General features: G+C 46.9%; 2 protein-coding genes across 2 annotated transcripts; one reads left to right on the forward strand and one right to left on the reverse strand.

Annotated features, from left to right (window-relative positions):
* Positions 1-3,214: 3,214 nt before the first annotated feature.
* On the reverse strand, positions 3,215-9,486 carry tbce (tubulin folding cofactor E). The gene is made up of 17 exons (XM_086294556.1): positions 9,334-9,486; positions 9,027-9,140; positions 8,067-8,151; positions 7,802-7,966; positions 7,207-7,292; positions 6,969-7,068; positions 6,792-6,894; positions 6,348-6,424; positions 6,152-6,244; positions 5,459-5,523; positions 5,289-5,353; positions 4,630-4,782; positions 4,313-4,451; positions 4,148-4,216; positions 4,004-4,063; positions 3,814-3,905; positions 3,215-3,704 (listed from the first exon to the last, which is right to left on the reverse strand). The coding sequence occupies exons 2-17, from the start codon at positions 9,133-9,135 to the stop codon at positions 3,609-3,611; spliced, it is 1,557 nt and encodes a 518-aa protein (XP_086150682.1). The 5' UTR covers positions 9,136-9,140; positions 9,334-9,486; the 3' UTR covers positions 3,215-3,608.
* Positions 9,449-15,579, forward strand: rbm34 (RNA binding motif protein 34). The gene is made up of 11 exons (XM_086294557.1): positions 9,449-9,757; positions 10,206-10,359; positions 10,655-10,785; positions 10,882-11,095; positions 11,773-11,832; positions 11,917-11,960; positions 12,086-12,169; positions 12,255-12,318; positions 12,399-12,441; positions 12,535-12,653; positions 15,027-15,579. Exons 1-11 carry the CDS (start codon positions 9,735-9,737, stop codon positions 15,366-15,368), a joined length of 1,278 nt encoding a protein of 425 aa, XP_086150683.1. The 5' UTR covers positions 9,449-9,734; the 3' UTR covers positions 15,369-15,579.
* The last annotated feature ends 132 nt before the right edge of the window (positions 15,580-15,711 follow it).

Below are 15,711 nucleotides of genomic sequence, written 5' to 3' on the forward strand. Positions count from 1 at the left end.
TACACTTCTCCAGTCCGAACGACATTCCAATGTCATTGCTGTATAGCCTGGTAGTGTGGATCAGTGAATCGATGTCTCGATCACTCTTGGCATACAGCTTGATGTCATCCATGTACAGGAGGTGGCTGACAACTGCTCCGTTCCGTAGTCGGTATCCGTAGCCAGTCTTGTTAATGATCTCACTGAGGGGGTTCAGGCCTATGCAGAACAGCAGTGGGGACAGAGCATCTCCTTGGTAGATCCCGCACTTGATGGTGACTTGTGCTATGGGCTTGGAGTTGGCCTCTAGTGTTGTACGCCACATCCCCATTGAGTTCCTGATGAAGGCTCTTAGGGTCCCATTGATGTTGTACAATTCTAGGCATTCCAGTATCCAGCTGTGGGGCATTGAGTCATAGGCCTTCTTGTAATCAATCCAGGCAGTGCACAGGTTGGTCAGTCTGGTCTTGCAGTCTCGGCTGACTGTTCTGTCTACCAGTAGCTGGTGTTTTGCGCCTCTGGTATTCTTGCCAATTCCTTTCTGTGTCCCACTCATGTATTGACCCATGTGCCTGTTCATCTTAGCTGATATGATGCCTGACAGGAGCTTCCATGTAGTACTGAGGCAGGTTATTGGTCGGTAGTTGGAGGGGACCGGTCCCTTCTTGGGGTCCTTGGGGATCAGGACCGTCCGGCCTTCGGTTAGCCATTCCGGGTGTCTCTCGTTAACTAGCAGCTGGTTCATTTGTGCTGCCAGACGCTCGTGGAGTGCAGTCAGCTTCTTTAGCCAGTAGGCGTGAACCATGTCGGGCCCTGGTGCTGTCCAACTCTTCATACTGGAGACCCTTTCTTGGATATCTGCCACTGTGATGGTTACTGGACCCTGTTCAGGGAGGTCGCTGTGGTCTGCCCTCAGATCCACTAGCCACTGAGCATTGCCATTATGGGTTGCGTCCTTCTCCCATATGCTCTTCCAGTATTGCTCCATCTCCAGCCTTGGTGGTGCTGTTCTCTTATTGTTCCCTTGCCACTGAGAGTACACCTTTGCTGGTTCTGTGGAGAACAGCTGGTTTATTTTCCTGCCTTCTATCTCTCTGGTGTACCTCCTCAAGCGGCTGGCCAAGGCTGTGAGTCTTTGCTTGGCAGTTTCCAAGGCCTCAGGTATGGACAGCTTGCTGTATTTCTTATGCACCTTATTTGTCGCACCTTTCTGCAACTCCGTTAGTTGGCTAACCTCCCTCCGTGCTACTTTGATCTTGCCCTCTAGCCTTCTTCTCCATGGAGGGTACTGCCCCTTGTGGCTGTAGCCAAGCATCTCACTGATGCCGTATTGTAGATCAGCCTGTTAGTGTCGGTAATAGTGGTTGTAGGTATTGTCCGTAATGCTGCATTAACATCATCTAGCAGACCTTCTGAGGGTACTTCACGTAATCTTGGTAACCGGCTACGGGAGATCCAGGTTTCAAGCTTGGCCATTATCCTATTTTTCAGGTCAGTTCCTCTCGCACTCAACGATCCTTCTCCTATCGCACTTGGGGCTATGTACCCAATCTCGGGTGGGGGTGATGATATCTCCCCCCTGACCTGGCGTCCTGACTCCTCCTTGCCGTAGCATTTGTGTTGTACCTCGTCAATCTCTAGCTGTGAGAGCAGTCCCTTCTTTCGAATGTTGGAACACTGAGCTACTAGTTGTTTCGCCGTCATTGTGGATGTTGGGTATCGAAGAATCCATAGGTCCCTCATCCTATTCATGTAGCCCCTTCCGCCGGGGTTACTTGCGTAGTAGCATTCCAACAACGCCCTGTTTTCATCTCTTGCCCACCGATGCCTTCTTGTTCCAGTAGACCACTTTTCGTCAGGGTGCCCTGGTTCCTCAACACCTGACGCGGACCTTGTTGATCCGGGCGACGTCCGAGCCGGCATGTCTTCATATTTATCTGTCTCTGCGGTAGGCTCGCTTAGCATAGGGGGTCTAGCCTTAGGACCCTTACTGGATACAGACGCCCCAGGCAGGAATCGAACTTGCGATCCTGGGTTCCAAAGGCGTGTAGTCTAACCACTACGCTATCCAGCTGCATATATATATATATATATATATATATATATATATATATATTTATTTATTGTCTATCCTGTAAAATAGTCAGATGTCTATTCATATTAATGTACAGAATTCACCTGCTTGCTGCTACTACTGCACATTCACCCAATGTATGTACTACATATATATATATACATATATATGATGTTCTTCCTCTACACCCCCTCCCCCCCAATTTTTTTGCACATGTCGAGGAGCGTGTCAGGCTACATTTCACTGTGTGTTATACTTGTATAACTATGCATGTGACAAATAAACTTCAGTGAGAACAAAACTGAAGTGATCTTTTTGGACCGAGCGGCAATCCCAGCACCTCCCATTTTAACCTGCACAGTCTTGAGCCTTTTATCAAAAATTTGGGGGCTATATTTGACAGCAAGTTCACCTTTGAAAAACAGATTAGCTCAGTCGTACAGCGGTCTTTCCTCAAACTGAGGCTTTTATCCAAGGTGACATCATTTTTATCTTTTAAAAACTTTGAACGGGCGATTGATGCTTTCATTATATCCCAGCTGGACTATTGTAACTCCTTATATGCTGGAGTTAGCCAGACCCAAGGCTGCAGTTGGTCCAGAATGCTGCAGCTCGTCTTCTGACACGTACCAAAAGATGTGAACACATTTCCCCAGTGCTCGCCTCTCTTCATTGGCTTTATGTCCACTTCAGAATTTACTTTAAAATGTTACTGTTGACTTACAAAGCCCTGAATGGACAGGCTCCCGGCTGTTTGTCTGACCCCCCTTAGATCTCTTAGATCAAGTGATCTTTTGCTTTTAGCCGTACCAAGGTCGAGGCTGGTTCACAGAGGCGATCGAGCATTTGCAGTCGTAGCGCCTAAGCTGTGGAATAATTTGCCCCTACACATCAGACAGGCTCCTACTGTCAGTCGTTTTAAATCTTATCTTAAAACACATTTTTATTTACTGGCTTTTAATACAGCATGAGAGTTATTTGTTAATTCATATTTGGTGTTTGCTATCAATAGTATAAGTTACCTTGGTATGTTGTATTCTTGCACAGCGCTTTGGTCGAAGTTCCTGTTGTAATTAAATGTGCTATATAAATAAATAAACTATAAACACGTCCCACAGAGGAGGATGAACGGTGCTGAGAGAGAGCAGAATAAAAACAGAGTCTCAGTGCTGTCAATGTTTAATCAGCATTCACACTAATAACGATCTGCACCATGGTGGTTTATTACCAGCTGACACTGAGCCTGACTGAAACACTCCACTCAGTGTTTTTCCTCTGATTTCTCAGCATCGCTTTGCTGTTTCCATTTACAGACCAGACACTAACACTTCATGGTTCAGTCTGCATCTCTGCCTGTAATGCTCACCTCCTCTGAGGACGATGCAGCGTCAGAGGAACCACAACAAAAATAAAACGTGTCTGCCATGTTTGAAATGAGGCATCAACAAATCCAGTGGCGTGCAGCTGTGCACAGAAGCAGCTCATGTGAGTCTCCATCTCATTTCAACAGGTCTCTCCTCTGTTCCTCCTGTGGGTCTTCAAGACCTGGACTGGGTCAGGACCAGCGCACCAGCACCTGGTCTCCATCCTCTATGGAGTAAAACTGCAGTGTTTTCAGGTCACTGTCGATCTCGAACTCTGTCCCCACCATCTATAAGAGCAAGAACATTTTACTGTCCCCACAGTGGCATGTTCAGACTGAACGTGTGTGCTGCTCTCTGTGAAGGCCACGGGGCTCCTGCCTTTACTGAGTGTGCTACCTTGGGGCTGGTGTAGGTGAGCCTCAGATCTGCTGCAGGGACCTTGAGCAGCCTGTACAGCAGGCCCTTCACCTTCTGCACAACCATGGAGGCTACAGTACAGAAACACATGCCACTGTTTATGTGCAGAGCTCCACAGACAGATGAGAGCGCTGATAATCTAATGAGAGTCGAGGCTTTGAGCTCGTACCTGGAAGTTTCTTCTCCAGTGGTTTGCGGTTAGCATCGTCCGGAAACACAAAGGTAATCTCTGATGAAGGAAGGACAATGAAACTGTCTTTGATTCACGTTCATTCGTGGAGCCACTCAGACAGCAGAAAGGGGCGGGACTTACTTAACAGCTGATTTTTCAGGGCAAAAGGCTCCGGCTTCCTCAGCTCGCCTTCCTCAGGAGCACCATACTCTGAGGAACAGGAACATGGAGTTAGTGACTGAGACCATGTCAGTAATAATAAAGCTGGAGCTGTCTCAGGTCATCTGACCCCACAGCCTGACTTACTGCTGATGAGGGCCTGATAACGAGGGTGTTCACAGATGAACTGAGGGCTGGGCTGACTCCGCCCACCCGCCTTTAGCCACTCCTCTCCAAACATCTTGATATAGTCGAGCTCCGCTCCCCTCCTGTCGTCAGCGTGAATCTGAAGGAAAGCCCAGCAGCTTGAGCACAGGACAGCACCGACATGATGCCCAGAACTCATACACAAGAGGCGGGGCTCTGCGGCGCTCTAATCTGTCACACAGCAATCTGAAGACGTGTCAGGACACAGCGTCCGCACGTTTCCAAAGCATCGGCAGAGTCCTCACAATCGAGCTCACCTCGCAGCTGTTCAGCACAACCAGCTGTCCCAGTTTAGCGATCAGCATCTGATTGGCTGTTTTCGGGTTTCCATCCCTGCTCACCAGCTTGTTGCCACGGCAAGAAAGCCGGACCAAACTGGGAAGTTTGGCCAGCTCGTTCACCACAAACCACTAAGTGAGAAAGAGAGAAACACTTCCTTTAAACTGGCGTAGAGTTTATTTTAAATAACGTCCAATCACGAAGCTGGACAGAAGAACAAAAATGACACGACCGAGCCGGCGTAACGTGGAGACAGCCTCAGCACCCACGCTGGATGTAACAGTGACTGCATGAAACACGCAGTCTGGAGCTGCTGCTGTGTGTCACAGTGCAGCCTTCGCCCACAGCACTGCAGTGTTAGACAGCTTCCAGACTGGCTTCACTCCAGTCTACAGAAGTACACTTACACCAGTGTAACAACAGTTACAACAACACAAACAGACACAGTCGCAGCTGTTGACCGTTTCTATGGCAACACGTTTCACTAAACTGAAGCTAAAGTTATTTCTGGCATGTTTGATGTTTGTTAGTTTTGTAACCACAGAACAATGTTGCAGATGTTTGTGTTCCAGTGAAACGTCGGTCACAGTTCTGGTTAACCACCCGCAGCCGTGTGCTGGTGCAGGAACACACTGACCTCAGTGATGCTGTTGTGGTCCAGGTTGAGGTTCTTCAGCGCTGCATACGCGGCTGTGTGAGACCCTGCAGAGCAGAGACTGTCACTGACACGTTTGCAGTCGCACAGAAAGCTGTTCTACACGCACAAAAGGACAACAGATGCTGTTAGGCTGGAAACTGTGTCGTTACCGGGGGCAGCATCTTCAAACTGAATGACAGACAGTCCGGTCTTGGATAAATTCAGCTGCTCCAGCCTGCCATGAGAAACACACCAGACTCACTCCAGCTGCTTTTATTAAACAACAAACAGAAAACTGTGACTATGGTGCAAACGCCGTAAAAATCCCTCCTAAAATCAGATCAAGTACTGGTTTTTGGGGTGTGTGGGATCACCACTTCCACCTAGAGCTGCAGGAGGCGGGGTAAAATCCCTGCTGTGGCCGCTGGGTTGCCTAGCAACACAGCTGTTTCCATATATTTTGACAAGATGCTGCTCTAACATGAGCTAGAGCTAGCTAGCTAAATATACAGAGGACTGCAGTTCAACAGAAGGGCTGAGGATGGCAGTCTAGAAACAGAGCAGCCGGACAGGGTTCACAGCTGAGCGCAGCACACATGTACAGACATGACCCGACTCAGTGAGAGAACCTGAAACATTTTCTATGATATTTAAATGTTACAGAAAATAAATGGCATGTTTCCCACTCGTGCTGCTGCAGGACGGAGCAGTCCTCACACGCAGTCAGAGAAACGCACGCATGCTGCTCAGCATCAGGTTAACTGACAGTGGAGCTGCAAACGTGTCTGCATGGATGAACTCACACTGGACACAAGCACGTGCAGCACGTTACATCGACGCGTGGCTGACACTTTGTACTGTACCTGGGCAGAGCAGATAAACTGAGCACGCTGTCCTGCACCAAAGGATTACTGGACAAGCTCAGACTCTTCAGCGACTGCAGCAGTCCCTCAGGCCTGTAAACAGACACAGCACAGCTGGTTTCAGGCAGCTTTGAGTGAAAACACACACATCTAAAGGCAGGGCACACAGAAGATGATGATGATGATAAAGTGTTACCTCTGCAGCTCTGTGATGCTGTTTTCTTCCACACACAGGTCCTCCAGCTGTGGCCACATGGGAGCGCATTCCAGAATCTGAGAGGAAAGCAAGATCAGAGGCGGAAAAGCGATTTCATTTAAACAGAAGCAGTTCATCATCTCAAGACCCAACCCTGTCCATGATGAGAACGGACGACCCACGAGAATCTGGCCTCAGCGGGGAGGAAGAACTCCCTTTGAAGAGGAAGAGACTCGAGCCAGAAGCAGGTTCAGCGGGAAGAGGAGAAGAAACATGACAGAAAGAAAATGACTGAACGCAGCAATGTGAGTGGTAGAGAACAGAAAAAGAGGGAACGCTTTAAATTCTCCTTTCTTTAGACTTTAAGTTAGTTTGATGTTTGATGTGAATGTTACCCCGGAGCTGAAACACAAAAGTAAATATAAGTGCCACAGCGCTGCGTACCTGTGGCCAGGTGAGCTGGCAGCCGTTGAGCACGACGACTTTGAGGGCTGAGAAAGCGTGGCGTAGAGCCGAGGGGTCAGGGGGCAAACGGAGTCTGTTGTAACTGAAGACAGAAACACAACACAATGTTGAGTGGAAGGAAAGCGAGGCCAAACAAAGCGTCCCACACACCCACACCTGAGCTGCAGTCCTTCCAGTCTGTCCAGCTGCTGGCTGATGGTGGCCACATCCTCCCAGCACGACATCAGAGTCCCAGTCAGGTCCAGCCACTCCACATCTGATCAGCATGGTTAAGGTGTCGCATCCACACTGCTTGCAATCACAACCTGACAGACTCTGAGAAATGGGAACGCTTTGTGAAGCTCACACATCCTGAGTGCCAGTAAAGCATCCAGCACCGTCTGTAGAAGGATACTGGGAGTTGTGGTCCTGATTTCCCCATCAGCACCAGACCAGCTCACGTCAGAGCGGCTCAGCAGCACTGAGGGAAGGCTCTCAAAACTGCACACACACAGACACACAATACAAAGTGTGCAGGTTTATAACAGGAGTGAAAACTGTGAACACAAAGGCTGTGACTGTTTCTGAGTGGACACACATGTAACTGATGTCTTGGATCTGACTGTGGGAACAGCTCACAGACTGTGACGAAACACATCCTGAGACACAGACCAAACGAACCCCAGAGGCTGGATTCACACAGTAATGACTCGGTGCTGCTGTTCATCTCAGGCTGTGTTTACTTAGTTATGAGACCTGATGATTTTATGATGTCTGACTATATAAAACCTTAGACGTGTGAGCTGTGTCTCAGGTGACTTTCATCTTCCTCCTCGCTTCATCAGCACTGACTCTGCAGCTCAGCTGATCGTCATAACACATGCATTACTGCAGGTGGATGCTACCAACAACTACCAGGCGACAGAACTGAAGCTGATAACATCCTTATGATATTTTGCTCTAATAGCACAGCTGTGTGACGCTCTTCTCCTGACCACACAGCATCGTACCCACGCTCCTTGATGTTCCCCCACTTGAGCTTCTTCTTGGAGATGGAGATCTCCTCACTCAGCACCTCCTCTGAGTCGATCTTGTACTCCTGTCGCACGGCGGTCAGATAGTCCACTCCAAAGCTCACCTTTGCCGGACGGACGAAGGAGCCTCCTGTGGGGTGTCTGAGAACAAAGGGAACGTATCAGGACATTTTCACAGAAGACTTTATAAAGTAATTATCTCACAGGAGGCGTGCAGGCAAAGCACGCTTGAGCACTTTACCTGCACGTGAAATACTGCACTCCCTCGTGGCTGCCGTCATGTTTGCCTCTGTCGGGGTTGTCCCACTCCACACCCAGCCACAGACCTACAAACCACAAAACAAACACACAGCTATACTAATGGCAATGCAGTGATGCAAGCATGTGGTTAAATCTGCTTCATCGGTGTGATTTCATCCGTGTACTCGGACTGGACATGTATCGAGAGAGGGGGACAGGAAAAAGCCCCGCCCCCTCCCAGCTTTCCTCCCTCTCTGCGTCCAGTCTGTTGGCTTTGAAATGACACAGGCTTTGTCTCGGTACACTGTTGCTAAAAGTCAATCATATTTATTCTTAATCAAAATATAAGTTTGATCAATATGTTAAATGACAAATGTGAGGCAGCTGGGCCCTATGACCCCTATGAGCAAGCACTTGGCGACATTTGGAAGAAAAACTCCCTTTTAACAGGAAGAAACCTCCGACACAACCAGGCTGTAATCTGCTGCAACTGGTGGTGGTGAAGAAAAGACTATTGGAGACAGACCTACAGTGATATAATCGTGTAATAATTACTAACGATTAACTGGAGGAGTGACCTGATAACATGGGAATCCCCGGCAGCCTACGTCTATTGCAGCATAACTAAGGGAGGATTCAGGGTCACCTGGTCCAGCCCTAACTATATGCTTTAGCAAAAAGGAAAGTTTGAAGCCTAATCTTGAAAGTAGAGATAGTGTCTGTCTCCTGAATCCAAACTGGAAGCTGGTTCCACAGAAGAGGGGCCTGAAAACTGAAGGCTCTGCCTCCCATTCTACTTTTAAATACTCTAGGAACAACAAGTAGGCCTGCAGTCAGTATGATGCTCGTAGCAAACATTTCATGATCAAAGTCTTTCTGTCATACTGACTGGCTCTATGTGTTCGCGGTTTATGATGTTCATCCATGCGTGATGAGGTAAGAGGTACAACCCGGGTCCTACCTGCTGTGGGGGGTACAGGTCCAAAGTAGCGCACTGTGGCCCGCTCCCCGCCGCAGGACACCCGCTTACCCACCGCATCCACCGGCACCTCCGCCTCGTCTACTCCCATGGAAGCTACGAAGAAAAAAACTAGAGCCACTCTGTAGTTCTTCTCCAACAGGAAGCAGCTTACGCTACATTTAAGTGTAATAAGTAAATACTGCACATTTCCGGTATGTCACTGTTTGGATAGCTTATTGTGTCTTTCTGAAAAATTAGAAACATGTAATGTTTGAAAAATGCAAACTTAATGTAAAATCATACACACCTTTGATCGCGTTTGCTGCGGAACAGTCACTCAGCCTGCCCCCACCAAAACATCCTGCAGCTGCGTCACCGGATGGGACCTATTTCAACGTCGCACCGGTTTCCCACAAACCTTTTTCTAAAAGGAAGTTATACCACGAAGGAAATATACTCACTGACACGTTACGTGTGTCTGGTCCTTTCCTATAAATCACCCCAGTTTAGTTATACGGTACCAAATCAGCCTAAAGCTAGAAAAAGCATAGGAACCTTTGTGGGGCTTTGCCGTGTTCCTATGGGGAATATTTCGAAGTAGGACAGCGGTCCAGTCGGATAGAAAACGTGTGGATGTGTTGTAAGGTTTACTGGAGTTTAGGCCATTCAGTAAACATTTATTCCAGATAAAAAAGAAGAGGGGAAGCCATGAAGAAGAAAGCCCACAACAGGTTTGTTTACACACACTTTAATAACACGAGTGAAAATATCACGACGATTAGTGAGATAACGTTCAGAACGCAGACTTGAGCCTTCGATCTGGGGGGACCGGTGCTCCCAAAGAAACAAAGCCAGCATCAGCAGTAGACCCCCGCAGGGTCCAGGTTTTTCACTCGGTTGTTTGTCTGCTGGAGGAGCCATGAGCTCCAACTGAGCAGGAACCCAGATCCACTCCAGAAGTTCGGCGATGGACTTCTGTGTCCTGGATTCTTTGGATTTCTCCGAATCCAACAGTTACAAAGGGCAGCGTAGGAGGGTCTCTGTAGCTGAAGGAGTGACCCAAGACTTCCCTGCTTCTTTGTGTACAGATATGAACGAGCACACAGCTGTGCCAGCTCAACTAAATATGGCACAAAAAGCGTTATCGCCTGTTAACTTCAGTGTTTCTGTCCTCTGCAGAGAGGTGTCGCCAGGACAACAGTCAGCTGACTACACAGTGGGTCAGGTGTCAGGAAGCTTATTCCAGAAGAACTCTGCAGCCTCTGGATCCCTGTCGGCTTTATTCAGCACAGCAGCAGCATCCACAGCGCTGCTGTTCAAGCCTGCGCCTCTGGTGAGCGCAGCACACAACCAGCCCGTCTGTGACTGCGTGTTTGACCACCAGTCGAAACCAAATCTGTAAAAACCAAGAAAATCTGTCTTCTTCTATTGTGTGTCATGACTTATTTATTGTAAGGTGTCTTTAAGACACGCAGAGGTGCATTAACCTTCGCTGAGCTTGATGAAGTGTTTTTCTTTATTAGAGTTTGTGCGTTTTATTTTCAAACTTTTAGTGAGCGCCTCTAATGCTAATGGATTATTTAAGAGGGAGGAAATGACTGAAGTGTCTTTTTGTGTTATGATGGCAGCCGGTTCAAAAAAGCACAGAAACCAAAGAGCAGAAGCAGAAAAGCCCACAGGTCAAAGGTCAGCCACGCCAGGAGAAGAAGCAGCAGCCAGCTAAGGAGAAATCAGCAGCCAATCAGGAGCTGGAAAAAAGGTGAGTGTTAATTTCTTTTTCCCCAGTTTTTTCTTGATTCAAGTCTCTTCTCAAACCCGTTTGTTTGAAGTGTTCATTTGAATTTGCTGGTTTCAGAGAGAGTGGTTTACAAAAGGCAGACGAGGATGAGGACGGGCCAGAAAAACCCAACAGGAAGAGGAAGAGACAAACCTCCGAGTCGGGCAGAGAGAACGACACAGAGTACTGGGTGATGAAGAGACAGAGGCTGAAGGCCAGCAAGGCGCAGGAGACCTTGAAGAAGAAAAGGACTGTGTTTGTCGGCAACCTTCCCATCAGCTGCACCAAGAAGGTTTATTTAGTTTCTTTGTTTTACCCACCTGTATCCATAGTGACCGCCTGACTGTATCTGACACTAGCAGTCTGCATCCATAAACTACATGGACGTAACATGCAGTGTAGTTTAGTGCTGAGGTGCAGACTAACACAGTACTGGAGTTTCTCTTTAGTGTCAGTTTCCCTGCGTGTTAGCTTCAGCAGCCAGGCGCCACTCCTTCCTCTGTGAGCCACCTCGCTGTTTCTCCTTATGTGGAGAATGGAGAAGACGAGACAAAGCCGTGTTTGTTTTAAATGATTCTCGTTCAGTCACGTAGGCGCAGTAACAGGAGCAAATATGGTCATGAGTCAGATGGCACTTTAGATGCACTGAGACGCTGTACACAGTCAGTATTGAGCCTCAACGGTCTGACCTCAGACTGAGGCTTGTGGATGAAGCTGTGGGACGATAACAAGGAGAAACTGGCTAAGCTGAGGCAGCCGGTCTGATCTGCAACCTCTGGAAACACTTGTTGGACGTTTTAGCTTCTAGCAGGTGTTTATCTGACAGAGTGAAAACACAACTGTACTGTGGCTCTTTCCAAGATCTTTCAGGAGACGTGCAAATTGCTTGTTGTGCAATAATTGCAGTATTTATAGGACAATAATAATGTGGAAGTTCAAAGACTGGCAACCTTTTTTGTTCCTTCTCAGACCCTGCGGAGCCTCTTCAGGGATAAAGGATCCATCGAATCTATTCGCTTTCGCTCTGTGGTAAAAACACCTCTGAAAGAAAGAGAGAGTCGCCAGGTTGCTGCAGCTTCTCGTCTTCAGTAACATTGTGTTTCATTCCAACAGGTCAGAGAGGACCCCTCCATGTCTCGTAAAGTAGCTGCTATCAAGTGAGTTTCTAAAAGTTGTTTATTTTTTAATCCTGAGCTTTCACTAGGTTCCACCAACAAACTAATAGTATGGTTTCAGTTGACTCCTTTCCATTTGTACCAAACAGCTTCTTTTCACTTTGCAGGCGCAAAGTCCACCCAAAGAAGCAGAGCATCAATGCCTACGTAGTGTTTAAAGATGAAGATGGCATCACCAAAGCTTTGGAGAGGTCAGACGCTCCTCCTGAAACCTGCTAATGCTGTAAGACCCAAACATACACGTGCTGATAGAGCTCTGTCTGTCTGCCCTCACAGGAATGGCATGGAGATAGAGAAAGACTTTCACATCCGAGTGGACAGAGTGGCCGACAGCTCATCTGTGAGTCAGCAGACGTCCCAGAATGCTCTGCTGTATCTGTCTCCTGGGAGTTAAACTGAAATCCTGTTGTTCTCTTTCAGCACGACCACAAGCGTTCTGTTTTCGTGGGGAATCTCTCATTTGGTGAGTTCGTCTGTAGAGTTCCAGACAGTGGTAAAGGTGTAGTTGTCCATGAGTGAGTAGTTTGAAGCTCAAGCCAACCTGCTGTGTCTGCAGACATCAACGAGCTGACTTTTCGAAGGCATTTCGAAGAGTGTGGGACAGTGGAGGCGGTGCGACTGGTGCGAGACAAGAACTCGGGCTTGGGGAAAGGATTTGGTTACGTCCTGTTTGAGGTACAAGAGCTCGGAGACTATCGTGGTTCTGGAGTAACAAATAATAATATTGGATTGCATTTAGAGCTGGGCGATAGAACGATAACGATATGTATCGCGATATAACTTTTTCTCGATAGAAAAATTAAACTATCGCGATAGACTTCGCCGCTCTTGTCCTCTTAAAAAAAAAAACAAAAAAAAAAAACAGCCAATCCAAATTAAGTAGCGCAGAGCCGAACCAATCACAGCCGCAGCGTCATGTCACGTGACTTGTTACGTACAGCACAAGTGCCAAGCCGCCGTACAGCCCGGGTAATGGAGGAAATGAGTGTGCCGACTAGAAAAATCAACCGAGCGTGACCGAAGAGAAAACAGATGATGGTTCCAACGCCGGAGAGATTGTCGAACGGAAGAGCCATAGAAGTTCCGTAGTGTGAAGGTATTTCGGCTATTTCAAGTCTGACAAAAAACAGAGTAGCGTGCACTGTAAATTGTGCCGAAAGCGAGTCTGGAAATACAATAAACTGGTGCATGCGTCACACTGTGCGCCACGTTATTGTTTCGGTGAAATGAATTTCTACAATACTGTTAATTCTACTCTCTGCAGTGTTTAAATGCTTACATATACACACAGTTACTGTCCCTCCACACATACGACTCGGTTCTGCTTCTATGCCCCAGCTTTGTTTACTTTTTCCCACCGAGGCTTCTAGACTTCTGATTGGCCAACATTTCTGCACGGTTAGGAATCTAGCGCCACCTGCTGCTTTGGCATGTTCATAGCAGCGTTTTCCTTCATTTCTCCCTTTATGTGTGGACGGGATTATTTTTTAAAACGAAAACGGAAAATCTCCGTTTTCAAAAATACCCGTGTACGTGTGGACGTAGCCTCAGTCTCTGACTGGAAGCGCTAATTCGTCATTCGGCTTTTGTCAGACTAAAGTAACTGTTACAACTGTTTGAAAAGCTCAGCTATACAACAAGGAGAGATTGAGAATTTCCTTTTAGTTCTCAGTTTATTTGATATTGACAAAAGTTAGTCAGTTTTGTCTGTTCTTCTGTAAAACAAACTAAGATTTATTTTTAGAATTAATATTTTGTTTCTAAGTGGAATTGACAATTTAGTCTGTTTCGTTTGTTCTATTTTGAAACTTAAACGCTTTAGCGGCTGCCTTTTGTGTAGTTTGCAATATTTGCCTTTATTTATCTGAAAAAGTCTCATGTTCCTTAAGTACATCTACCCTGTTGAACTTATTATGGGAAATAAATATTTAAATAAAAACAAGCTGCTGATTATTTCACATTTTACTTGTGAGCAACGGCACATTTAAATCTTACAAATATAGTTATTTGGCTTATATCGTGATAGATATCGTTATCGCCTGAAATGAAAAAAACATATCGTGATATGAAAAAATCTTATATCGCCCAGCTCTAGTTGCATTTATATTTTGCTTTTTGAGACGCCTGTGGCGAGGCTTGGGATTTCTAACTGAATACGCATCACTGCAGGGTTGTCCTCTGATGGCTGGTGACAAAAGTCAGTCCATGTTTAAACAGTACAGCTTTGGCTATGAACCCCCCCCCCCCACACAGTCATGACAGATGGCCGCCCCTCTCTGAGCCTGGATGTGCAGGAACTGTCTTCCTGTTAAAAGGGAGTTTTTCCTTCCCACTGTCATATTGTTGGGGTTTCTCTTGCATTGCTCTACTAATTGGTGCCTTATGTTGTGTTTAGTTTCGGGGGTGTCACTGCATGAGCTTATTAGCAGCTGCCGTAAACTTCCACACCAGCAGTCAGGAAATATTAAATCAAATAGCGCTCTTTGATTTATGCTCCTGAACGGTGTATATGACAGATGGTGGCCGTATCACCTACACCAGTGGTCTCCAACCTTTTTCGCGCCACGGACCGGTTTATGCCCGACAATATTTCCACAGACCGGCCTTTAAGGTGTCGCGGATAAATACAACAAAATAAAACTAGTACCGGTACCGAAAAAAATAAGATTTATTCATAACACACGTGAAAAGACCCAGGAAAACCGAGTAAACGATAAAAACGATAACAAAATAACGCTGAAAACCAATAAAAACCCTGAAAACCAGACATTTCACACCTGAGCCTCAACTCTCACGGCCCGGTACCAAACGACTCACTTTGGGGACCGCTGACCTATACTGTGTACTCATACTTTGGGAACTTTAAGGTCTAAAAGCACAGAATTAGAATAAATTAGAATCCACAATAGACTGTGTGCCATTGATGGGCGTAGCCAGTGTGACATCAGCCAGTGGTTTTTCCATTCTACAGTTTTTAAGCGTCAGTATTGGTGCTTTGGTCAAAGTAGGCCATGTGTTTCTACACTTCATTTTGTCTTCCTTGTGCAGAGTACCGATTCTGTGCAGCTGGCGTTGAAACTGGACGGCTCAAAGCTGGAGGGCAGATCCATCCGGGTGAAGAGGTCACTGAAGAAGGAGAAGCAGAAGAGTAACGGTGATGGCAAAGCAACAACAAGGAAGACCGGCAAGACTCTGAAGACGGGTTCTGGACGGGAGAGGGCGGCTGGTCGAGGAGCTTTCAAGTCCCCAAGGAAGGTGATGGGAAACCAGCGCAAGTTGAGCAGAAGCTCCACTTCTTTCAAAGGAGAGATGGCAGATCCAGACAAAAAGACTAAAAAGAAAGCACTGAAGAAAAAGAGAGTGAAGCCAGAAAAGTCTGTTCATATTTAAACTGAGGACAGAAAAAGCATGTGGTCGCTGTGATCAGAGTCGTTTGGAAGAGCAGCAGGTTCAGAGCCCGACTCCAACACAGCTGACATCCAGGCAGCTAAACGAGAACTTCCTCTGCCCAGCATAAAGTCACAGGTCCTTCCCACAGGGCTGTGTTGGACTTGATCTGTAACTGTTTCACTTATTTGGTTAAAATACGTCATTTCTTTTATTCTGTGTCTGAATTTATTGTCACTGTTTTCTTTCTTCCTTGCAAATCACCAGCAAAACCTCTAAATCGGGTTATTATTGAAAGCAAATGATCCACACTAATAATTTTTGAAGGCAGATGAGTCAGTGAAGT

Source organism: Aulonocara sp. 'chitande type north' Nkhata Bay, linkage group LG6 (assembly GCF_057382095.1).
Source record: "Aulonocara sp. 'chitande type north' Nkhata Bay isolate Kocher_YH1m ecotype deep benthic linkage group LG6, A_spYH_male_GT1.1, whole genome shotgun sequence".
Lineage (NCBI taxonomy): Eukaryota > Metazoa > Chordata > Actinopteri > Cichliformes > Cichlidae > Aulonocara > Aulonocara sp. 'chitande type north' Nkhata Bay.

What these genes read in the sequence shown, in the direction of transcription:
- tbce (XM_086294556.1), bottom strand. Translation starts at nt 9,135, where the DNA reads ATGGGAGTAGACGAGGCGGAGGTGCCGGTGGATGCGGTGGGTAAGCGG. An exon ending in GGGAACATCAAGGAGCGTGG is followed by an intron (nt 7,293 to 7,801) that starts GTACGATGCTGT and finishes GTGTGTGTGCAG; the next exon opens with TTTTGAGAGCCTTCCCTCAG. An exon ending in GCCAGCTCACCTGGCCACAG is followed by an intron (nt 6,425 to 6,791) that starts GTACGCAGCGCT and finishes CTTTCCTCTCAG; the next exon opens with ATTCTGGAATGCGCTCCCAT.
- rbm34 (XM_086294557.1), top strand. Translation starts at nt 9,735, where the DNA reads ATGAAGAAGAAAGCCCACAACAG. An exon ending in CTATTCGCTTTCGCTCTGTG is followed by an intron (nt 11,833 to 11,916) that starts GTAAAAACACCT and finishes TCATTCCAACAG; the next exon opens with GTCAGAGAGGACCCCTCCAT. An exon ending in TTGGTTACGTCCTGTTTGAG is followed by an intron (nt 12,654 to 15,026) that starts GTACAAGAGCTC and finishes TTCCTTGTGCAG; the next exon opens with AGTACCGATTCTGTGCAGCT.